The sequence below is a fragment of the Sitophilus oryzae genome, unplaced genomic scaffold, assembly GCF_002938485.1.
Source record: "Sitophilus oryzae breed Bouriz unplaced genomic scaffold, Soryzae_2.0 scaffold_249_pilon_pilon, whole genome shotgun sequence".
Taxonomy (NCBI): Eukaryota; Metazoa; Arthropoda; class Insecta; order Coleoptera; family Curculionidae; genus Sitophilus; species Sitophilus oryzae.
Window position 1 is genome coordinate 647,376 of NW_022146806.1, and position 25,101 is coordinate 672,476.

At 33.9% G+C, this 25,101-nt stretch overlaps 1 protein-coding gene across 2 annotated transcripts in view; it reads right to left on the bottom strand.

Annotated features, from left to right (window-relative positions):
- LOC115884423 (proto-oncogene tyrosine-protein kinase receptor Ret-like) overlaps nt 1-25,101 on the bottom strand; it is a 94,284-nt gene that overhangs the window by 7,072 nt on the left and 62,111 nt on the right. The window contains exons 4-17 of one of the 2 annotated variants that reach the window (XM_030902988.1): nt 15,222-15,399; nt 14,352-14,602; nt 12,507-12,657; nt 10,703-10,806; nt 10,539-10,624; nt 9,613-9,783; nt 9,347-9,541; nt 4,480-4,646; nt 2,539-2,709; nt 2,017-2,279; nt 1,822-1,936; nt 1,536-1,725; nt 1,275-1,422; nt 749-878 (exon numbers count right to left, since the gene is read on the bottom strand). In XM_030902988.1, coding sequence (XP_030758848.1) covers nt 749-878; nt 1,275-1,422; nt 1,536-1,725; nt 1,822-1,936; nt 2,017-2,279; nt 2,539-2,709; nt 4,480-4,646; nt 9,347-9,541; nt 9,613-9,783; nt 10,539-10,624; nt 10,703-10,806; nt 12,507-12,657; nt 14,352-14,602; nt 15,222-15,399 — 2,320 coding nt within the window. Of the gene's footprint in view, nt 1-748; nt 879-1,274; nt 1,423-1,535; nt 1,726-1,821; nt 1,937-2,016; nt 2,280-2,538; nt 2,710-4,479; nt 4,647-9,346; nt 9,542-9,612; nt 9,784-10,538; nt 10,625-10,698; nt 10,807-12,506; nt 12,658-14,351; nt 14,603-15,221; nt 15,400-25,101 lie in introns of both variants that reach the window. The other variant, XM_030902989.1, reaches the window with a different exon arrangement.

The following is a 25,101-nucleotide window of genomic DNA, read 5'->3' on the forward strand; positions in this document are numbered from 1 at the left end:
AAAAAATCTAAATTAAAACTGTAAAGTAAAGTAAAAGTAAAGGTCAGTACTGTAATCATTACAGTATTGATTAATGGTATTGAACCGATTAGTATGTTACATGAAGTTTGTCCAGCGAGTCAGGGAAGATTTGGACAGACAACATCCAAAAAATGACAGAAAATACTATTACCTTTGAATTAATACGACAGACAACAATTATCACTGTCAAGTATCCTTTCGTTGGACAGACCTTAGTCAGCCTTAGGTATCACTGTCAAGAGAATAACTAAATTTCGAGATAGTAATGAAAACTTTCCTTCGTGGTTTGTATTCTATTTTATTTACAACCACACCATTAATCAAAAAGTAGGTACAATATTTTATTTTAAAAGTTAAAAAATTTAGTCAAAATCTGCCATTTTTTATTTTGAAGCTCTGTTTTAAAGTGCTAATCTTCAAACCCAGTAAAAAATAAATAACATTTGTCAATTTTTTAATTTCTTGTTCGTTCCTCCGAATTTGAGTAACAAAAAAAGCCAGAATGTTTCTAGAAAAAGATGACAACGAAGATTATTTTCACACAGGTACCCACCAGAACTAAAGAAGATGAAAAAAAAAAATAGAAGCAAGATGAGTAAGGGAAATAAAATGAGAAAGTCAAAGTAAAAATAAATGATACAATTTGAAAATTTTAAAAAGCTACTAATGAAAATCTACATTTACTAAAGTAATATTTAATATTAATAGTTTTACTATGTATGCTTACCTCTGCCTTTACTTCGTTTAAAGTAAGCATTATCTTCATAAATGTCACGTGTCAAACCAAAATCCGAAATTTTACAAACTTTATTCTTCGCTAGAAGTATATTCCTGGCAGCCAAGTCTCTGTGAACCAACTGAAATAACGATAAGTTATAAAATATAATCGAAAGAAAAAACGGCGTCAGCGATGGCTATGAAATGAATCGCTGCCATTTTATATGTAAAATTATATGGGGAATGTCATCGATTGTCGTTTCTAAGTCAACTTAACGCCATTTTTTTTTGATCGTAAATATAAAGATTTCTGAAAAGCTAAAGGTACATAAAGAGATCTGATCTCTCTGGAGTCGATAACTAAAGTAAGTCTTTAATAAATATCCATAAAAAAACGTGTTCAATTTCAGACACATTAAAGGTGTTTGGTTTGGTTTGGTAATAAACCTTTGGCTGCTGCGATCAATAGGTATGTAATATTTTAGATAGGATTATGAAAGAAAATGACGAAAATGACAATATCTATTTTTTCTTACTTTTATGTCGCTAAGATATGACATTCCGCTGGCAATCTGTCTGGCAAATGACAAAATATCTCTGGCTGCGACTTTGTTGTCTGTGCTATCTTCAATGGCGGCCACTTCAGCATTTGTGAGCAAATGCCTACTCCTCCTCAAATAATTCCTATTAAAAAAGAAACAATATTTATTTCAAAACTTTGAAACATACTTATTGGATTGTATTATACTGTGCTGTTCTGTAAAGATGTATATGAAGATATTCAGTATTTTATTTACCTCAGTGATCCGAATTCCGCATATTCGATAATGACAAACAACGGACCATCGCTAGTAGAACAAATCCCTAATAATCCTATGACGTGGGGATGAGACACTTCTTTTAAAAGTTGATATTCTGAGTATAAGTCGTTGTAGTCTTGTTTCCTGGCATCATCTTTAAGTGTTTTGACCGCTACCAAGGAGTAACCTAAACAAAATAAAAAAAACTTAATCAAAAAACATTCTTTTTTGAATTATTAGGTACACTTTTAAGAATTGTAATATGTATTTTTTATGTAGGTACCTGGTCTTCCAGCTATATTGAAAGCTTTTGCTTTCAGGACCTTTCCAAATTCACCTTCTCCAAGTATTTGGTCGATTACAATTTGATCCCGTGGGAATTCCCATTTTGTATCAATCTACAAAAAGTTTGTCACAATTGTATCGAAAGTATATCACATATATGATTGTAAAATAGTTTCAGAGAGAGTTTATTCACCTCAATTTTTGTTTTTACAAAATTGCCATTGCCTGGTCCCAACGGTGATGATATATTGAAATTCAAAACCATAGGCTCCGTATTTCTGTCTATGTAGTCTGAAAAAGGTGTCTCTGCTTCTTGACCACTGTTTATATATTTCTCAGCTATTTTCTTTCCGTGTCTTCTTTTCCACATTATCACAAAACCAGCTATGACACACACTAGAAGTAGCAAACCTCCAGCAGTGCCTACAATACAGTCGGCTCCGCATTTTGTTTCTTCTGAAACAATACAATAATAGTTGAAATCACTGACTCATTTACCACAATGAATGGTTAAAGCATATTTGGTGTAATGTAATCTCTGGACGCACAATATGCTAACAATGTTAGTATTATTACTTTTATTATTAAAAGTATCTATTTACTTTTAATGATTAAAATTGATGTTTTTATGACTACCATTATTGTTTTAATCATATTTTTGACTACCTTGATTAGTAAAAGGTGTAGTTTAAAACTATCTATTTCCGATTCTTACCTACAAATTTGTTCTCCAAAGGTTTAGGTTTTTCCTTAGATACTCCTGATGCCAGAAGCATTTTTTTGAAATTTATTTTGCACAAACAACTCTGTTCGCAAATTAAGATTCCATTACATTTATCTATGCCTTTCTTGGTTACTTCGTTGACTGTTGCCGGGAAAACTGAATCTGTGAAAATATTGTACAAAAAAATATTGCACAAAGATGGGAAATTATTGCTGATGACAAATAATGACTAATAATGAAAAAAAAAAGTTAGTAAAATATTTTTATTTGCGGAGATAACAAACTATCTACATATGTATATAAAATGTTAATGTTTAACTGTGTCGTCTCTACTGAAGTAACGACTTGCTCTAGAAAGCTAATTGGCTCTTTTAAAAACTGTCGTCGCCGAATTTTTTGTTTTTCATTTAATTAAAAAAAATAAGTATTTTTTTTCCTGATGTCGTGGCGGATGTGCCAGGCTTCAACTAGTTTGACTTCAACTAGTTTGAAATAAAAACAAAAAACGTAAATTCCATTAAATTGAATGTGCACTAAATATTTTTATTTACGGAGATAACAAATTATTTGAAATAAAAACAAAAAAAGTAAATTCCACTAAATGTGCATTTACTGATAGAGTTGATAAATTTTTGTGAAAAAAAACTCAAATTATTTCAGAATCTAAAAATATTTTACTGACATTTTTTTTCATTATTTGTCATCAGCAATAATTTCCCTAGTTTATGCGTATAGGTTAAAAATCACCCTGTATATACGAGCCTTATTTTTGGTGAATTTGGAATTCATATACAAGGATTTGGTGTTATGATATTACCACAGATTATACAGAATATAATCTTTGTTTTTTCTTTATTGTTTTTCGTGGTTCGAATTTTCGGAATCGGGCACTAGTTAGGTGACTAGTTTGCGCACATAGCACGCCCACTTATGGCCTCTAAAATTGTGCACAGCGCCTGACCGACACAGTTATTAGAGAGATATCGGAAAACCGAATAGCGTCATCCAGTATTTACGCGTACCTTATCATGGTTACGATATGCGCGAGTCAACGCAACACCTGCTAATAAAGTTACTTCCTGACGTAATTTGCGGATCAATTACACCAAGCGCTCTTGCTAAATAACCTCTGATAACGTTTAAAAATTGCTTAAATGGGCATGTGCGGGTATTTGACAACCGGAGCCGGCCGGCGAGATCTTTTATTTTAGCTTATGTTTGAATTGTTTTGAATTATTGCTTTAGTTTTATTAGGTAATTTGATATTTAAGTAACTGGGATTAGTTTTAATTAAATAAATATGGCCCAAAATATGGATTCCACCTCTTCCAATACTAAAGAACCTATAAAGAGTCTTAGGTTTACAGCAGATGACGACTTAGCCCTTCTAAGAGAATTTGTTGCTTGTTGTCCTAAACCTATTGGTAGACGTTGAACAATAAAACACTGGAAACAAGCACTTTAGCCCTTTAGTTTTAAAATACCTAGTAAACAAAACAATTTCAAAGTTTTAAATTCAAAGTTAGGTTAAGTTTAAATAGCGGACGCGACGCGATCAGAATTCTTTCCGATCCGATAACTATAAATGAAGAGAGTTAATACCACCTCACATGAAGGAAATAACATCTGGCCTTATTAACGTCCATGCACGCTATTCGGTTTAGCGATATCTCTCTATTACGCTGTTTATTGTTATTTTACGCGAGTTTATTTTTGCGTACAGGAAATTTGACTCGTTTGCACATCGTCATAAAAAACAATTTTCGTACCACGAATTAGGGACGAGATTTTTATCTGTATACTTATAGGATACCTAATCTGTGATATTACTTTTAAGCTTAAAAAGTTTGTGGAATGGAATCCTCACTAAAGGCAATTTATTTTCAGATCCGTATAGCTATTTTTTAAAAGGTCATAATTATTATTATTTACCTTTGGAACAATCCTGTGGACAAATTCTCTTTACATCTAGTTCCTCTAAAGAGTCACATATACCGTCAGGACAGTATTTTGTATCGGCTGAACAAGTAGAGTAAATATGACTTTCGTGATTATCTGGACTTTTATCACCTCGCCATAGACATCTTTGTGGTCCAGCCCTAGATACATAAAAACTGTTCATTGTTACACCTTTTAACAAAAAATTTAATTCTAAAATAACAGAAAAAAAAAAACATGGATACGGTGCATCATTATACGTCTGCATTACTGAACACCTGAATGTAATTTTTCTGCATATTTATGTGTTATGCAATGCACTGCCAGCTGTTCGGAATAATAAAGAATGATTAATGGTGATGATTAAAATGTAGTACTGCGTTTTTAAATCAAACTTAATATATTTTGAGGAAGGTTGAGGGAGATGACTAAACGGATAATATAACTATAGGTTGCTGCTCAATCTAGGTTAACAAATAAAAAAAAATAATGTTACAGATTTGGCTATTTTTTGAGAGAAAAATTTGGAAATTGTTTTGACCTAAACTTTCATTCAACTGAGTGTGCTTTTCTTATAGGATGATTAACTCAAGATTATTCACCATTGAAATGTAGATATGCGCATTTTTTTATGTTAATCCTTTTCTCAAGAAAAAAAAAACATCAAGAAAAGTACATTAAGCATCAGAAATTAAGTAATGACTAATTTAGAAAGGAAAATTAATCTTGAAAATTACAAAAAATGTAAAAATGCATATAAAGTTTGAACGAACTAAAATAAACTGTATATTAACTAATAACAATCGTCCACTGAGAAACAAACAGAGGCTAATGCATAGCAATACCTTCATCCAGAGAAGTAATTCTAAATCTATAAAGAAACTGTTAATTCTCAGCAAGAATAAAATGCGAATTATAACAGATCCCTTGTAACAGTTAAATTTCATCGCTACGACCTCTATGTGCTAGCTAGAATTTAGAATTTAGAATGAGTGGGAGTGGGGTTAATCACTGCGACCTTACAGATCCATTGTGTCCCCCTTTCTTGAGTCATAACTCATCATACAGCCCCAGGGCTTTGACAAAAGCGAGTATCTGGGACAGTTTTATAGAGGGTAGTTCTCCATCTCCAATATCAGTCGTACCAAAATTCATGGCACGAATGGTTGTCGTCTCGGCGCACTCAGTGATGAGGTGTACTGGTGTTTCCCTATCTTCCCCACAGAATCTGCAATCGCCGTTTCTTCTTAGTTTCAATCTACTGAGGTGTTCATTGAGGAGACAGTGTCCTGTTAAAAACCCCGTGACAATCCGAAGATTGTTCTTACTTAAACCCAGGAAGATCTGTGATTTTTCTTGATCATAAGCCCTCAGAAACTTCTTCGAGTGTCTTAGACCGTTGCAAGATTTCCATTCCAGGTTGCGGATGGAATCTTCCAAGTTCTTGAGTTCCGCCTTGAGTTGGTTACCACTTGGAAAGCAGAACGGTTCTGGTCCAGTTAGTGGAGTGTTCGCTCCTTTTCTAGCTAGATTATTTGCTTTTTCATTGCCTTCTATCCCTTGGTGAGCAGGCACTCAGAGTAGGAGGACTTTAGTTTTCTTTGCCTAATTTATTCAGCTTCTCTATGCATTCTTTGACCAATTTCGAATTGATTGATACTGAGTTGATCGCTTTTAACGCTGCTTGACTATCAGACAAGATGGCTATTTCTTGTTTCCGATAGTTCCTATCTAAGATAAGTTGTACGCATCTTTCGATAGCGTAGATTTCTGCCTGTAGGATACTAGGGTAAGTGCCCATTGGTTCGGAGTATTTAGCTCTCGGCCCAAACACTCCGATCCCTGTTCCCGGTCTATGTGCTAGCTCATAAATTATCGCAAGTAATTATTATTTTTGCATCATGTTTACTATAATTTTATTGTTAAATATTATTTTATTTGGAATTTTACGATTATCAACCCGATATACACCGCGATATTATACAGCTACAGCTCAACAATATTGTCACTGGAAACGGCCGCCCAGCATTAGAATTTTTGTCGACCTCTCTTTATCTTTGGTCATCCTGTCCGTCACTTGTCACTGTCAGATCAAATCAGATGTTTTTGGATTTATTTATCCTTTGTTTTGGTTATTGAAATTTTATAATTATCAGATAAAATTTCGTAGTTAAATCGTTTATTTTTTATGTGGATCGCAGTGTGCAATTCGTTCATTTTAATTGTGGAATTTCTGAGTTAAGTTCGTTCATTGACCGGATATGCAACATGGCTGTTGGAAAATATTCTAGAACATCGTTTTTTATTTATGCCTTTTTGTGAGTGGGACTAGTCGAGATATATAGTTCTCTATCTATATCCTGGAGGGAGATTTCCGGTTGAAATCTGATTTTGTGAAGGAAACCGAATCCTGGCATTGCTTCTTGTGTACTCCCCGACCGAGAATATCGTCGTGAAGAACTGGTTGCCGTTTCGTGAAGCATTCCCTGTTGGTGAATAGCAGGTCTTCCTAGAGAAGGTTTAAGGCTTCCGAAACACATTTGGTCAGAGACGTGGTTGGATTTTGATGATTTTTATGGACCGCCGACCAATTTCCGCAACGGGATTAAAATAGCCAAATTTTCCGACCGATATCCCGATTCCACGTGCTCAAGAAGTCCCCGAGACGTTCCAAGGTATACTATAATTCTTCTGCCTATTCTAAGCCAATGCTCAACTGATTTTTGTTCATATTGTTGTCTGGTTTTCGACTTTTCCACGCCCACGTGGTGTAGTAAGATTAGTTGAGTGTTATCTTTCTTAAATCTTATTTGGTTGTTCGTAATTGTAGAGCAAGAAGACCGATCCAGACCGTAGCACAGAACAGTCCAGAATTCCATCCGTTCCTGTTGTCCGTGTAGAGGTACCCGTTGGACATCATAAACCCTCGTTAAGGTAAAGTTCAGATTTGATTAGTCCTTTTTTATTACCTTTATTAACTCCTACACGTTGTGCTAGTCCTTGTTCTATAATTGAGGCTCTTTTCTAAGACAACCAATGTTATTTAGGGTTTTTATGTCACCTTTTGAAGTCCTACACCTGCCTGTACATTTGCTGACAGGCTCCAGTGACAGTACACCGAGCTGTTGTACCCTGTTGTAGCCATCCTGTAGCTATACACCGTAGCTCAGCCGGAAGAATTGACAAGTAGTTTCAATACTTAGAGTAAGACTGTTTAGATATTAGTTAGATTTAGTTTGCTATTTGTATTCCGCCCTTAGAACATACTTAGTTTAAGTTAAGGGGGATGACGTCTTAGTTTTAGTATAACTTAGACCATTTTCATTTTTCATTTGTTCTTATAGATCTAAACTCTACTTTATTTCACATACATTTCATAATTTTCTTTATATATTAACTTCCTAATATTTTAATAAATTGCTTAAATATTTTTAGTAGTATTATTTACAGTCTAGTCTCATAGTTAAGTTAGAGTCACTTAAGTTCCAATAATTATAGTAAGACTTGAAGTTCATGGTAGTTGCACTCAACAGTTCGAGGTTAGTGTTGAAGTCTACTTAATAGTAACATCTTTTATGCCGAGTTCATAGAGTATAATCTCGTGGCGCCCTTTTATTAATATCTTTGAACCCCGACCACCCGGCTGTTAAAATTAAAAAGCTAGTGGCCTCTATGCAACTCATCTCGATTAAGTAAACTTGTGTTTTATTGAACTTCAAATTAGAAAAGGTCGCGGCACCCTTAACAGGACATATGGCTATTAAGTGCTACCTAAACAAGCTCAATCTGTATGAAGGTAGTCATTGCTGCAGACCCTGCGATAAAGATCCTGAAAGCAGAGCACATAATATGTCAATGCGAGGCTCTAGATAGGAAGCGACATTTTCTATTTACGAAAGCATAGCTAGAACTGGAGGAACCATGCTAACCAACTCTAACAAGGACCGACACAAGCTGGTGTAGGGCCCAGGGATAGGAGACTTGGTGCAGACATAGAAAGGCGACAAGCACAAAGTGCCTTACAACTTACAAGTAACAGTATTTCCGGCACAGGACGACACATTTAATATTGAGAACTAATGATAATCTAAATATTTGATAAAAGAAGGTAGCACTTGCCAATGACATTATACTTTATATAGGATAGGAATATTTGGGCCGAAAACTAAATACTCCGAACCAATGGGCACCTACACCAGTATCCTTCAAGCAGAAATTTACGCTATCGAAAAATACGTACAATTTATCTTAGATAGGAATTATCGAAAACAGGAAATTGCCATCCTATTCCATAGTCAAGCAGAACTAAACGCGATCGACCTAGTAACCATTAATTCGAAGTTGGTCAAAGAATGCCTCAGAAGCTCAACAAATTAGGCAAAGAAAATAAAGTCCTCTTACTCTGGGTGCCTGCTCACCAAGGGATAGAAGGCAATGAAAAAGCAAATGATCTAGCTAGAAAAGGAGCGAAGGAGCTAACTGGACCAGAAACGTTCTGTTTTCCAAACGGGAACCAATAATTGAGAGCGGAACTGAAGAATCTGGAAGACTCAATCCGTAACTTGGAATGCATGGGTGTCCTCCAACGGTCTAAGACAAAGAGAGACTAAGAAAAAGTTCGTCAGAACTTACGACCGAGAAAAATTAAAGGTTTTCCTTCATTTAAGTAAAAACAATCTTCGGATTGTCACGGGGTTTCTATCAGAACACTGTCTCCTCAACGAACACTTCAGTAGGCTGAAGCTGAGAAAAACGGCAAATGCAGATTCTGTGGGGAAAATGGGTAAACACCAGAACACCTTGAAATGTCGCAAATTAGAAAATAAATGGAATTAAAGGTTGACATAACAGATTACTGTACCGGTTTTCGACATTAGTAGCTCCTCCTGTACCCAAAGCACACGAATCTCTACTAGTACATTCTTTCTGATTAGGAAAATGTGAACAAAAAGTCCAGTCTGTAACATTTTCACAAGTTTTTGTCGGTTCTTCGACTATTCTGACAACTACTTCTTCACTATTTGTAGTATTTACTTTCAGCCAAGATATATTCATCCTAAAAATAACCTTTTATTGACTTATATTTTTGTATTAATTAATAAAAACAGTGAAATTCGATTTTTTTACCTTAGAAATTCAGGAGATTCTCTTAAAGCTTCGGTATCAGACACATATACTATTCCCTCTTTGGTAATTTTAAAAGGGTTTTTCTTAGCATTCAGTATTTTTATGTGGTAATGCTTTATGGATTTAATTGTTTCTTCTGGTTGTGTAACTCTAGCGAAAGGTGCTGCTGTTCTGCAATTTGATAAGAGGTCAGAATATTGAAACTTATCAGAGAAATACTATATGTTTTTAGTTATACAGGTTTAGTTAATATAAAGCTTGTAAATTGGTGTATTGTTTGGTATTGTGGTGAAAGATGAGCATATTAAATATCCAGTTCGATATCTTGTGCAGACTTAAAAAAAATATTATTGTGAAATTATCTATCACTTAGAGGCATAAACGAATTTTTAACATTACATTTTGAAAATGGATTCAAAGGCACGTGTGTGGGGTTGAAATATACTACTAGTTAAAATATTTATACAAATTTAAGACACATCATGTATACCGGGTGCGTCTCAAAAGTGGCTCACTCCTATAACTTTTTTATTTTTACAGATAAAAAATCGAGAGCCCTTGATTAAAAATTAGTGTTTTTAATACAGTCATGGCACCCTAGATTGGATTTTAAAGTGCAATTTTGTTTTAAGCGAAAATGTCAAAAGTTGACATATAATATGTCATTCTATTCAGACTGTCATTTTCTATCGAATAAAGTAAAAAAAAACGAGAGTGTCATTTAAAAATCAAAAGCTGTAGTTATTTCTGGTGAAACAGGAAGTGGCTGAAAATGATTGAATACTTCAATCATTCCTAATTTATGTCATATACTAACATACCAAATCTCGTTTTTTTTTATCTGAAAAAACAAAAAAGTTATAGGGGTGAGCCACTTTTGAAACGCCCCCGGTATTAGTGATGTTCTCTAGGAAGTTTGGACTTACCTGAAAATTTTACTGTTATTTCTGAAAAAGTTAAGTGAGCGTTTGGCTAGAAAATGTGTAAACTCTATTTCTATATTAATATAGGCCTGTAAAGTTAGATGTTGTTAGTATTTGTTAATATGTTATTAGAATTACAATAAAAAAGCAAAGAACCGTATACCTACGGTGTTGTTTTCTGTCTTAAGTTCCAAATTTGTATCTTGCAATCCCAATAAAAAATTGATTCGCTCACCCTTCTTAAAAATCTTCGATTTTTTGGATTTTATTACTGAAATAGAACAAAAATTACTTTAATTTAATTTTAAAATTGATACTACTTTTTATACAGTGGCGGCGCGGCGCCTGGTGCAAATACTTTGGGGTGCAAAACCTTAGATTAGATATTTTGTTCTAAAAATATTATGATGAGGGAGTTTCTTTTGAACCTTTGGCACACAAACATTGTAAATTTATGATTTCAATCCAATAGCTTTCTTGTCAACATGTTCATGAATGAAAATGTTGTCAATGATGATAGGTATTGATTATTTCGATTCCAAATATCCTGAGAACCATTAAAGGATGATTCACGGTACACCGTGACGGGCCGGGGCCGTGCGACGGTGAAGGCACGGCCAAACATTGTCAAATGTTATTTATACTTATACATTCATGCTAAGCCGAGCACGGTCCGAGCTTCGCCGGAACGCGTCCGTGCCCCGTCCAAGAAACGTCGGTGTACATTTTTCCTCGGATCCGCTACGTTCCGGCCCCGTTGCGGCAAACATAAATGAGCCGCCGCGGCTAAATACTTCGTTCGTCTACGGGCCTATAGCGACTGTTTTCTAGCAGTGTTGCCGCACCCAACTTTTAGCGCGTACCACATTATAAACTAAAAATGTATCACTTTGGTACAATTTTTTAAAGCACAACAAAATACATCTGCAAATGACTTTAACCGGTTTGGTCGTTGTGAATTTCTTCATAAATTTCTACATAAAAAAACTTCCTGGAGAAAGACACAAATCGAGACGAAAAACATGAAATAGAAATTCAGAAAACCCAATTATAAGTATGTATAGGTTGAAGAAATGTAAGTAATTCTAATACTGCACACGATACTTGGAAAGCTTAAATTTTATTAAAAAAAAAACGCAAATATAGAAGCATGTTAGAAACAGCAAATTTTTAAGTTTTTTCTTCGGGTTATTTAATATAGGCAACCCTATAGACATTACAACGTTTATAATACGTCGTTAATTAATGCGGATTGTCTCCGAATGGTATCGGTAAGCGCGTTTAATGCAATATCAACGACGATAATTATTAAATATCTATTCATTTTCGGTGCGCGGGAAATAATTATTGTACCGAATCATCCTGGATTTGAAAATGTAGTACCACGTACTGTACCAAATAGAATTAAAAGTATCAAATTTGGTACAAATGTACCACTGCGGCAACACTGTTTTCTAGAATATAATCAGCACGGACATGATCCCCGTTGTCCACTCGGTGTTGCATATATTGAAGGCCCGGACGTGGCTCGGTGTCTACTTTACGGAACGTGCCCGGCTCGGGTACGGTCCGGTGTACCGTGAATCATCCTTAAGCCGGGACCCCGTTAGGCCATACGCCACGCGACGCTACACTATCCCACGTCAGCCCACGTGGGAAATAGTGTATACATGATATCTGGGATAAACGACACACGTATGATGGCGTGGGATGGCTAGTGTGTACGCAAAACATGTAATTAAATCGAAAAACATACGCACAGATCTTCATGACGTGGTGTGGCATGGGGTGGCATGGCATGGCGTGGCGTGGCGTGTTGACTAATGGGATCCCGGTATTACTTGTAGCGTTTTTTACGCATTTTAGGACTAATTATTAGAAATGTATACGACCCTTTTTACATACTTTTTTCTTTTTAAAGTTTCACAAATATAATTCGGACCACCCTTATATATACACTTATTTACTTACAGCAAATTATTTTTGTCCTTTTCCTGTGATCTACCATACAGTCAGGCTCAAAATATTCCGAAATGGTTTTGTTCGGTATAAAGAACCTATAAATGTTTACGTCATGATCATCTTCATCAAGAAAAACAAGATCCTGGACCACAGTTTCTCCCTGAAAATATAAATGCAAAAATATAAGAAAATTCCTACGTGGATTTTGTTTTATTGACATTTTTTCTCCTGGTCTCAATCTCTAGTTCGCCTACAGGAGAGTTTTATTCTAAGAAAAATCCAAGGTTGAGAGTATGTATCTTATTTTGCAAATATATTTAAGTTATTTACATAGAGTAATATTTTATAGGTTTTTCTGTTTATGAAATTATTTAGGTATATGTTGGTTTTATTAGCTTTCCTGTTTATTTTCCTAGTTATTCTTTTTATGTGGATTAAGAGCGTAGCTACAGTGATATAATTCTTATATCCTTTTATGAAATAAAGAAATATTAACAAAAATTAATGATAATAAGGTAACATCCAGATTAATAAGGAAGAGGAAAAGAAAACACTAATTCAACACAAATACACTAAAACACCTTACTTTTAAACACTGTAAGTGTTTTGAAGTATTGTGATGATTTAGTGTTTTATTTTGCTGGTGTAACACTAAAGGTTCCAACTCCCAACTGTAATATCAAGAAGGAAGATTTATATTTTTAAAACTCTGAAATTGTATTGATTCGAAGCTGAGAACAAAGAACAAAGTGATCACATCTTCACATTATGAAAAATCTCTGGAAAATATACCTGTTATACGATGCGGAGGCTACAATCATATACGTATTACTTTTTACAAATATACTCAGCCTAATCCCAAAAAGTGAAGCCCAAACAGTGAAAGAACAATATGGAATTCTGCATAAGTCTATTTCACCCGGATATTCATTTAACTGAGCATGCCTCACCTTAAGAAGTTTTCATTGGTCGATGTTTTTAAAGGGAAGTGGTTGACTGACATTTCCCCTAACCTTCAATTTTATTTATATTTTTATTATTTATAACACATTATCATGGAGTTGGAAAAATATCAAAAAATAGTTGGAAACAATAAACTAAACAAAATCACTCTTTTACGTGCACAAATAAAAAAGTAATCCAAACAGAACTAAAACAACAATCAATCGGAGTTTGGCGCAATCGCAGTTCAATCCATATCCGGGTGAAATAGACTTATGCAGTTTTAATATGGAGCTGGGTTATGATGTCTTTTTCTTACGGCACAGAAATTGCACACGGGGTTAAATAGGGAACCCTGGGTATATTTGTAAAAAGTAATACGTATATGGCTACAATCAGAACCACAGTTTGTATTGAAATGATATTTTGTGACTATATGTAGGTTAATTAAAAGCATTTTTAAATTCTACAGGAGTGTCTCTTATTCTGAGTTCTATAGGGTGTCTCCAAAAAAGTTACATATCAAAGTGATGTTTTCTTGTAATGGAACACCCTATATATTAATTGACTTCTTTAATTTAACTTTTATTAGAGAAGCATATAATCCATATTTAATTGGGGAAAAGCCAAAATAAAGAAAAATATTAAATTTCAATAAACACTACTTATATTGGAATTTCACCCGGTATGGCATAATATGTAGTTAAAGCAACTATTGTATTTTATATCAAATTAAAATTAGACCGGAAAAATTATACAGGGTAAGACAAACTTAATATTGAACCTTGGTCACATAAAAACAGGTTGCTCTTTTATTTCAAATGGAACATCCAGTATATTATTCCAAGTGGAGAATTCATGTCTCTTCAACATACTATTAAAATTCCCTCTGAGAAAAATTATTTTGGTTACCTTTTTGATTTTCGTTCCATGAAATCGGACAAAAACGTCCAACATTTCCGGAACCGGTAGATTATCATTCAGATCTACGATTTTGAGCTTTAAAGATTTCGTATATTCGAAGATCTTCGTCGTTGATACGCTACAGGTCACATTGAAAGTAAGCTCTTTCCCGTGCAAAGTTCTATTTAAAATTAAGCCGGTTGCCACAGTCCAGTATTTTATTTTCGCTGTGGGACGTCGGAGTTTAAATATTTCACTCTCTGAAAAACAGGAAGAAAATTAAAGAAGTATATAAAATCTTTTGCAAAAATACTTTAACTAGGTATAGGTACATAAATGGAGCTTTGAGAAGGTTTTGAATACAGTTTCGGTACAGCTCGTGAAGTATGTATACAGGGTGTTCAAAAAATGCATGGCTAAATTTTAGGAGGTGATTCTCCATAAAAAATATGGAAAAAATCCTGTAAAAAGTATGGGTACGGAAATGCATAGTTTTGAAGATGAAAAAAAAGTGGTAATATAAAAAAAGCATTCATGAATTTATTTTTTACACGAATTCAAGTTTTAAATATTTGAATTCTTATATTGTTATGTTATTGTCTTAGTTATTATACTCTTATATTCAATATAAGAATTCAACTGTCGAAACAACATCTGAGATGCCTTGAGAAAGATTTGCATGAAAAATCGAAATGTCGACAAATAAATGATTTAAAACACCCAGAAATCATTTAATTTTTAATAAAGAAACCTATATCCAAGAGAATCACAATTGAAATTATGTCTAATGAACTAATTTTAATTCCAAAAATACGTAGTGCATAGTCCACGGATATGTCCACGGAATATTGGGACACCCTGTATAGCTTTATATCTTACCTGACTGTAGAGTATAAAAAATATCTGTGACATTACACTCCCTAAAATCGTAGACAGGAGCCAGAGATCCTAAAGCCAACCCTGGACTGTTCTCCTTCACTTGATAAGTTATCTTTGACCAGAAACAGATTGAATTAAATAGAGTGTCGTCACATGTCGATCTATTCTGAAGAGAAATCTAAAAATAATAAACATACAGGGTGAGTCTGAAAGAAGTGCAAATATTTTTAGGGCTGGTAGATCTCGATAAATGAAACATATTTGCTCTTTGCCTTTTTGCAAATAAGTCTAAAATAACCGAGTTATTCATGTAATAAAAAAAATTGATTTATTTTTGAGAAAAATTGAGAGCCACCCGATCTTTCCTGAATCTGCATCCCTTTTAGAGCCGTAACCATAGTAATATCACAGATTGGAAAAATTTACGGTGAACAGGCAGTTCTAAAACCTAACATACAGGAAGATTTAAAAGAAAATGCACGATTTTCAACACCTTTTTTGCAAAAAAACCTCATATACGTTTCTGAAGCAGAGAAACACCACCCCTGAAAATATTTGCACTTATTTAAGACTCAACCTGTATATAAACATATAGTTTTATCAAATATAAACAATTTTTACAAATTTCTGATTAAAAAACGATAAATTACAATTAAAAATTGTCCTTTTTATGTAAACTGTTTACCGCTGATTTTTTAAAGTACTAATTGATTTAATTAACTTTTAGATAAATATTTGATCGCCAGATAAACATTTAACTGAAAAATGGACCGATATCAGTTATTCCTGATCCTATTTCAGGAAATGTCGGGTATTGGTTAGAAATTACCGATAAAAACATTTATAAAACCAGCCTAAAGCAAGCCGCGTATTTGGAAACTATGCGTTGTATCTTGTTAATCAGAAATCAATATTTATATGATTTGCGACAATGTCGATTGTGATAGATATGCCCTCGGTACGGTATAATGTCAAAACAGTCTCCCATTAGCAGATATATTTCTATTACTGAGTATATCCCTGTTTACAGAGTGAATTAATCATCCAAGATGTGGAAAGGTATGATTAACATAAATAAGTTCCAAAATAAATATCTGGCACAGCCTATTCATTCCCAGCCTGTCGACTTACGTCGTTTGCATAGAAATTTGCGTACCTACCTAGGTAGGTATATGTGTTGAAACAAGCAAAGATGGTCAGCTGGTAATTTTTAAATTTTCGAAGGACAGGGTATTTCCCATTCTCCTCTGACAACAGATGTTCATTCTACAAGGAGTGAGCATCTATCTCCTACGAGGATATACACCCTTCCACGGTCGGGGTTTAGCCCTCCGTGCCCTTCGCAGTCGAGGAGCTTGTCTCCGGCTAAGGTACCCGTGTGGTGGAGGCTGGTGGATCTATCTACATTTTCTTCACTTCCTTAACTTGGTCTCTCCTTAAGGCGGATTCTGAGGACTCGTGTACTTGGCAAGTACGCCAATATTTGCGTACTTGGCAAGTATACTATCTTTGTAAACAGTTTTTTGCAACAAGCTTGGCAGCAACGCGCCGCGACGAGTGACAAATGATTGTACAAGGAAACCACTCACACAACATGACAAATATATCCTAATAACCGTTGTTTGTACAAGTACATGAGTCTCCTTCGGTTTGAGGTCAACTACACTGCAAGGGTTAGTTGGTCGACTTCTACAGAGTCCCGCATGTAGAAGTAGGGGAGACGAGAATACATAGGTTAACTCCTGGTGCCCCAAGGTTGAGACTAGTAGAGGCTAGTCTCCTATCTAACAACGCATCTCTTTGACCTGGTCCCACCATCATAAAATTTAGGATTTTGATGACAAATGATTGTACAAGGAAACCACTCACACAACATGACAAATATATCCTAATAACCATTGTTTGTACAGGTACATGAGTCTCCTTCGGTTTGAGGTCAACTACATTGATAAATTAATAATGATTAATTCATTCATTAAATTGATAAAATTAATTTAATTAGTTAAAACAATTAAGACCATTTATTGCGATTCTATCATTTAATTCTATTGTGTATTGTAAAACATTTCTAAGGGCAAACTGAAGATTATTTTTTTTGGAAATTGAAACTGAGTTCCATCAAATTTTTTATCACTTGCTAAACAATTCTGCACAAAAATTTGTCCCTTTTTGACAAATCAAATTATTATGGAGAAAAAAGTAAACACAAAAATAACAAAAAAATTAAAAATTAAATTTATAAATCACATACCAAAGTTAGTCTATAGAAACTTATTAAAGTTATTTCGATTAAAAAAAATAACTAAAATTATAACCTTGATAGTTGAAAAAATACAACATTTGCGAACATCCTGTGTATTAAATATATCATTAAAATGAATAAATTACATATCAATAAGCAAAACTCCCACAGAACATATTTTTTGTTTATAGATATTATTTTAAACGTATGAAAAAATATGGGTTTATAGTAGTTCCAAAAAAATGTTTCGTATTTTTCAAAAGGGAATATATCTTTCTCTCTGTTCTTTTACTGCTCATACGCGGTTACTGCGGGGTAATAAATCATAACTGACAAATAAACATTTTTTTCATATTTATGAACATACCTACGCTTTTTTTTTGTTTTATTCATCCACCTGCTAGACATTTATATCTTCACGTTTGAAATTGTCTTAAATATCAAATAAAAATTCTCTGCAGTTGGTTTAATTCAAAATAATGTTTTGTATTACGGGTATTATGCTTTTTAATACACCTTGATGATAAATTATAACAATATGAGTATAAATTTATTAGGGCAAAATACTAATGTGTCCTCCTTCCTTGAGTTATAACTCGTCATACAGTCTCAGGAATTATCATCAAAAGCCAGTATTTGTGACGGGTTTACAGAAGTTAGTTCTCCATCTCCGATATCAGTCGTACCAAAAATTATGGTACGAATGGTTGTCGTCTCGGCGCGGCGCAGTGAGTGATGAGGTGGTCTGGTGTTTCTCCATTTTCTCCACAGAACTTGCATTCGCCATTGTTTCTTAGCTTCAGTCTACTGAGGTGTTCATTGAGGAGACAGTGTCCTGTTAAAATGCCGTGACAATCGGAAGATTATTCTTACTTAAGCCAAGGAAAATCTTTGTTTTTTCTCGGTTGTAAGTTCTGAGAAATTTCCTCGAGTGTCTTAGACCATTGGAGGATTCCCATTCCAGGTATGGAGTCTTCCAGGTTCTTGAGTTCTGCTTTTTTGTTGGTTTCCACTTGAAAAACAGGACGTCTGGTCCAGTTAGTAGAGACTCCTTTTCTAGCTAGACGTTTGCTTTTTTGTTATTTCCTATCCCTTGGTGGACTGGTGTCCCGAGTAGGAGGACTTTATTTTCTTTGCCAAATTTGTTCAGCTTCTCTAAACCTTCTTTGACCAACTTCGAATTGATGATTACTGAGTTGATCGTTCTTAAGACTGCTTGATTATCGGATAAGATGTCTATTTCTGGTTTCCCGATAGTTCCTAAAATATTTATTAAACTTATAAAATTAAAAGTATTATTACATAAGTATTATTACATAAGTATTATTACATAAGTCCTTGGATCATTCAGTTTATAGTTTCGTTTCAAAAAAAAAGAAATACTGTCACTTTTATAACACACTTGTCTATCATCTACCACTTACTTTTAAGTATCATTTCTGCCGAGAAGGACTGTCCTGGCTGCGTCGGGGCGGGGCTACTCTGTGCTTGGTGCCAGGCCACAGCAATGTGGTGGGCAATCAGGAAGCAGACAGACTCGCCAAAGACGGGGCCAGGGGAGAGGCCGTGGCAGATGACCCACCACTTGTGACGATCAACACATTGAAGGAGGCTATAGGAACTACCATCAAAGCCAAGCAGCAAGAGATGTGGCAACACCGTGAGGACTGCGCTACAGCTCGAAAACAACTACTAGAGCACAAAAAGAACCTAGTACGCATAATTGTAGGTGTCGTCACTGGAAACTGTCTCACGGGGGTAAACCTCGTAAGATGGAAAGTTTCCATCATGGACGACGACTACTGCAGAGAATGCGGAGAGGAAGAAGAAACCATAGAGCACCTGCTGTGCCACTGTCCGGCACTGGAATACCGACGTTTTAAAACTTTAGGGCAAGGTTTTTTGGAGGGACTAGAGGAAGCAGCAGAAGCCAACATCAGCGACATCGGGAACTTTGCAAAGAGCTGGAAGTGCTTTAACGCAAAGAAAGAATGAGAGGAAGGTTTGGTAAAACAATACAGGGGTATCGCAATGGGCCCAAGGCCTCCGAGTGAGGGATCAAATATGATCCCAAACCCCAGCAACCTAACCTAACCTAACCTAAGTATCATTTCTGCTTTCAGGGTCAATACTCGAAAAGCATTTAAATATCGACCTTCCTTAACTTATACACACGCGCCGCGCTGCGCGCTGGTTAGACTTTGAACACAACTTTTTCTTTTCACTCGCCGAATCTGAACCGCTAATATTACCCGCTGCACGAAATCAGGCAAAAATAATTTAATATTTTTTTTCTCGCCAAATTTAATAATGTTTTTCCCGATTAAACACTTTTATTAGTTGTCCAAGTTCCGACCGAATATTTTCATTTACTCTTAAAAAATCTACTACGTTAAGTTTGGTTTGGTTTAGTCCCGAATTGAATATTCACTTATTAAGTTAAAAAAAATAAAAATAAAAACCGGTCAACATTTGGGCATTACGACGAGCTGCAACTGATATTGGCCCAAAGGCTACCTTTTTGAACTTCTGGACCCGTATTTATATGCAAAATCTTGCCACTACTTTTAGGATGGCTACGTGCGTTTTAATTGGAGCATTTTTTCTAATATGGAATTTTGTTTACTGACCTCGAAATGAGGCCAACGTTCGACGGTTCCTGGGATTTTTTCTCTCAGCTTGTGAAGAATTTTTACTTACTAGACTTTGTAGATTATAAAGAAAGCTTGACCTTGGATGTAAATAATTATTTTTAATTATTTATACCTCTTTGCAAAAATATCGGTTCACCACAGTAGATTTCTACCTGAAGGAAGCTGGGGTAGGTGCCTATTGGTTCTTAGTATTTAGTATTCGGCCCAAATACTCCTATCCCTGTTCCTACTTTGGTTTTGGAAGCATCAGTATACCACTTTATGGTATGGTCTTTTAATTGCTGAGCAAACGTTAAACGTTTCTATCTTAGTTGGATCCCGAGCTTCTTTTAAACTTCATTAAAAAAAAAGAAAGAGAATGACGCTCTCAGAACTAGCACGTGTAGGTACTAGAATATGCGTAGCAGCCGTAGCAGGTGAAACAAACACGAATTTAAAAGAACGAGCGGAAATGGCTAGCTGGTAGAGAATTCGCTGTGACTGAAATTAAAACATCTCCTTTTTTTGTTTGCCAATATATTTTTTTTTCAAAAACAGTACTTATAACGTAGTAAAAACGTTATTTACTATAACTTCGATATACATATATGTTTTGAAAATATTATTTTTCTAATTTAATCTAAATTCGTCTCTAAAAAAGCAATTTAAATTTGAAATTTAATATAACTTTCGAGTCGCAAGTCCCAAGGGCATTAAATCGAAAACTAATATCAGATTTCCTTCCATGAAAAATAAAAACTTATAATCACTTATATCTTCGACTCAATACTCCTTCGAATTAGTTTTCTAGAAGTAAGAAGTTCCAATCATAGCCAATCATTTTTTGGTCATATATTCATTTTACAAATATATATTTGAAGACTTGAAGTAAACAATGTTCTAAGTGCCAAAAAATCGGTTTGTCATGTTTTATTTGTAAAATGTCCTAAGTTCCATAACTAACAACATATATGTATAAAGCGCTAAGTGCCACGGCTATTAAAATGTATTGAAAAAAAAGCTCAATAGAGACACAGCCTGTTCTTATACATTGGTTATATAACAAAAAATCTTGTTTTTCTCGAAATAATAATTTTGGCACTTAGAACATTATTTACTTCAAGTCTTCATTTATAATTTAGATTTATTAATTATTTTTAAAATATATAACATAAAATAATTTCAAAAATCTTCAACTAATGCTCAAATATTTTTGCAGATGGGTATGACACTTTTAATCACAAACGATGGTACATAGCTACTAGTAAAAAAAGCAGAAAAAAATTATTATTTATTTTTTGAAAATTCAAAAATTATTCAACAAATATTATTTTTTTTATTTTTTTATTCTACAGGGTACAGGGTGTTTCAAAAAACATGTGCGATCTTTCGTGGGGAGATTCCTTGCGTAAAAATTAGGTTTATTGTTCATATCAACATAGGTCTGATTCTGCTTAGTTTCGAAGCTACAGGGTGTTAAAGTCTTAATATTTGTTCAATTTTTATAATTTTCTCTTTAAATGAGAGATGGCACACGTTTTTTGAAACACCCATTATTTTTTTATATTTTATGATGTAAAATAGTAGAGAAGTTCGATCTACCAGAGAAAAATATTATTTTAGATTTCTCTCACTCATTGATCAACTTTTTGTGAAAAATTAAGTAAAATCTCAATTGGTTTCCCATAATATGAAGTTTTTTCGGAACACTCAGTTACTCTGTATCATAGACTTAAAATAAAATATAGACTACACTATTTACATCTCAACGCGGACAAACAACCTTTTTTGTACACATGTTTACTTCTGGGTACAGTCGACCGAGCCTTCCTCATCCAGCCTATGTTGTCACGTCTTTAATATTATCAATATTTTTTTTCTTGTTATACACATATATTGAGATATTAATACTACAGTTTAATAAAGTAGGTTTTAATATTCCATAGATGTATTAAATAGTCCTTATACTACTAAATTATAAGTCGGATACTGTTTAAAAAGGATAAGTTCTTTACAATATGACAACACCGATTAGAAGCGAGGGAGCCTATTCATTCATTTATTACCTTGTAGTACGCGTCGCACGTGTGCGGTAAAGCTTTGTTGCCGCTATATCCCCGGCTGTATTAACGCATTTTCTTAGCTTGTAGTCTTTAATTGTTTATTTTATTGACTTTTTCTGTTCAAGAACTATAAAATATGGTTCGTCAGTGCCAAATTTGCAAGAAATTTGACTTAAATAATCCATTTAAGTCTTGAAACAACTTTCGACCGGTAGGCAACTCTCAATATACCCATTAGGAGTAAGTGGCGTTGTTGTAGAAAGGCGCTTATTTAGATAATATTTTAGTAAAATGTAAAATCTGAATTTTTTCTCTTACATTACATTATTTACTTACTTACATTGTAACAAAATCATAATTATAACCCTGTTAATAATTAATAATGCTTTTATTAAAAATATATTCCGGTTTATTCTAAAATTATCTTGAGAATCTAAAATAACATACAAGAATTTTAAAATGATATTACATTATGAAGCAATATTTTTTAATATACCGGGTCGTCTCAAAAGTGGCTCGCCCCTATAACTTTTTTATTTTTTCAGATAAAAAAAACAGATTTGTATGTTAGTAGGTATATGACATAAATTAGGATTTATTGACGTATTCAATTGTTTTTGGTATCTTCCTGTTTCACGGAAATGATTACATCTTTTGATTTTTAAAGGCACCTTCGGTATATTGCTACTTTATTCGATAAAAAATGATACTCTGAATAGAATGGCATATCATATGTCAACTTTTGACATTGTCGCTTAAAAACAAATCGTATTTTAAATTTCAATCCAGGGTGCCATGGTGTTGTTAAAAACACTAAGGTTTAATCAAGGAGCCTTGGAAAAATAGTTTTGATCGTCTAATGGGTTTCGTGTCTTGTCTAGGCCGGTTAAAAGATGTACAAATCGATTTTTTAATCATACATATGCCAATTTTTCAAATGGAACAAGGGTGACAAAGCATTTTTATGAATATATTGATACCACACACTTGGTATTTCGAGTCAAATTGTCGTTATGAACCGCGTGTTACAATTACAATTAAACCATATGCGAAAATGTCAAAAGTTGACATATTATATGTCATTCTATTCAGAGTGTCATTTTCTATCGAATAAAGTAGAAATATACCGAGGGTGCCGTTTAAAAATTAAAAGTTATAGTCATTTCCGGTGAAACAGGAAGTGACCCAAAAACAATGAATACGTCAATCAATTCTAATTTATGTCATATACTAACATGCTAAATCTTGTTTTTATTTGAAAATATAAAAATTATGGGGATGAGGCCACTTTTGGGACGCACCCGGTATAATAAAGACAGTACCGAGTTAAATAAATGTAGTTTTCATTTTATCCACTTCCTATCATCTTCCTTGCTTTAATGGAACAGATTTATGTTTCTCTAATTTACAGTATACATAAAAGACATCCACTTAACCAGAGAGAAAAAATTACAACAATCATATTTTTTTCTCTCCCTTTCGCGATTCTATTATATCTGTGGAATAGATCCTGTTTTGATTAATATTAGGGGTTGTAAATGTTTGACTAAAATTAATAATTTATTATTAATTTCAAAAATTACATCAATTTCGATTATAAAATTTCTTCTATAACGTGTATTTTATTATTTTTATCCTTTTTGGACTCTAAGACGTTTTTTCTAAACTTTTATTTAAAAAACCTGTCCTAAATCTTAATAAAATATAAACAAGTTTAAATACGATATATTTTAATTTAATTATAGCTTCATTAAAATAAAAAATTAAGTTCAGGTGTACTTGAGAAACCAAAGACAGTGTTGTGTTTCTCGGCAGAGTCGTCAGGGAACGACCGTTACGACAGAGACAACCTATCTATCGCTCGTGTCGCACTCGTTATAACCTAAAACAATAACACAACAATAACAAGATATTGTCTGACCGCATGTTCCAGCTATTTATGAATGAGATGCTCAGTCTATATTTTATTTTAAGTCTATGCTCTGTATATACAGATAATTTCTTAAAGCGTTTTTTTTTCTTTTCCATTAATTAAAAAAGCATTCCGCAAAAAAAGCCTACGCATTCCGATATTTAAAAACCAAATACGCGATGGCATGTAAAAAGGGGTAATAATTATTCCACAAAGTGACATTAAAAATAACAGCACACGTGGCCTTGTCACGCTATTCCCTTTTATAGTATTCGATGTACTTTCCCCTATATAATAAAATGGCACAATGTCAGTTTCATTCATGTCTTTCGTCGAAATACAATAATTAATTGATGGACGTGTTACATACATTTGCAGAAAAATAAAATTTATGGTGTTGGTGGATATAAAATTAGAACTGATGTATAATTTAAAATTCCTAACTAAACTTTTTAATTATTTTCTCGATTCCAAATGCCTTTTTGTAAAATAAAACTTTACATTGTCTCTTAGGAGCATAAAAGAGTTTAATTGAATTAGAGAAGTTTGTGTGAAATTTGTGGGAAATTTAAAATGCAGATAAACGAATAAATTTAAGATTATAGTATTAGTAGAATGTAAATTATTTTGCAAAAAGTGAATTTTAACTTTTAGGAACGATTATTTAAGCTTTTGATTGGTCTAATTAAACTGTTTTTAGTTTATTTTCTATTGAATAGGAGTCGATAGTCGATAGAAAAGAATTGGGCTAAAGCGTGAATTCGCATTCATAGGTATACATGTGAACGTGATTTTTATTCGCCGTATTAGGGGAAAGCCTCCTAAGTTGGACCGCATCCTAAATTGAACCACCACTTTTTTTATATTAACGGACTAAAGCGGCCTCTGTTGACCGATATTTGTAGCTTACATCTTATTTAGCACCAGTAAGGAGGCGCCCGTCAGTAGTTTTCTTATTAACCACAGAGTCGTATATTTCATGTTTTTGCTCCGGTTGATGTAATATTGTTATAAGTTTCGCTAAGGCATA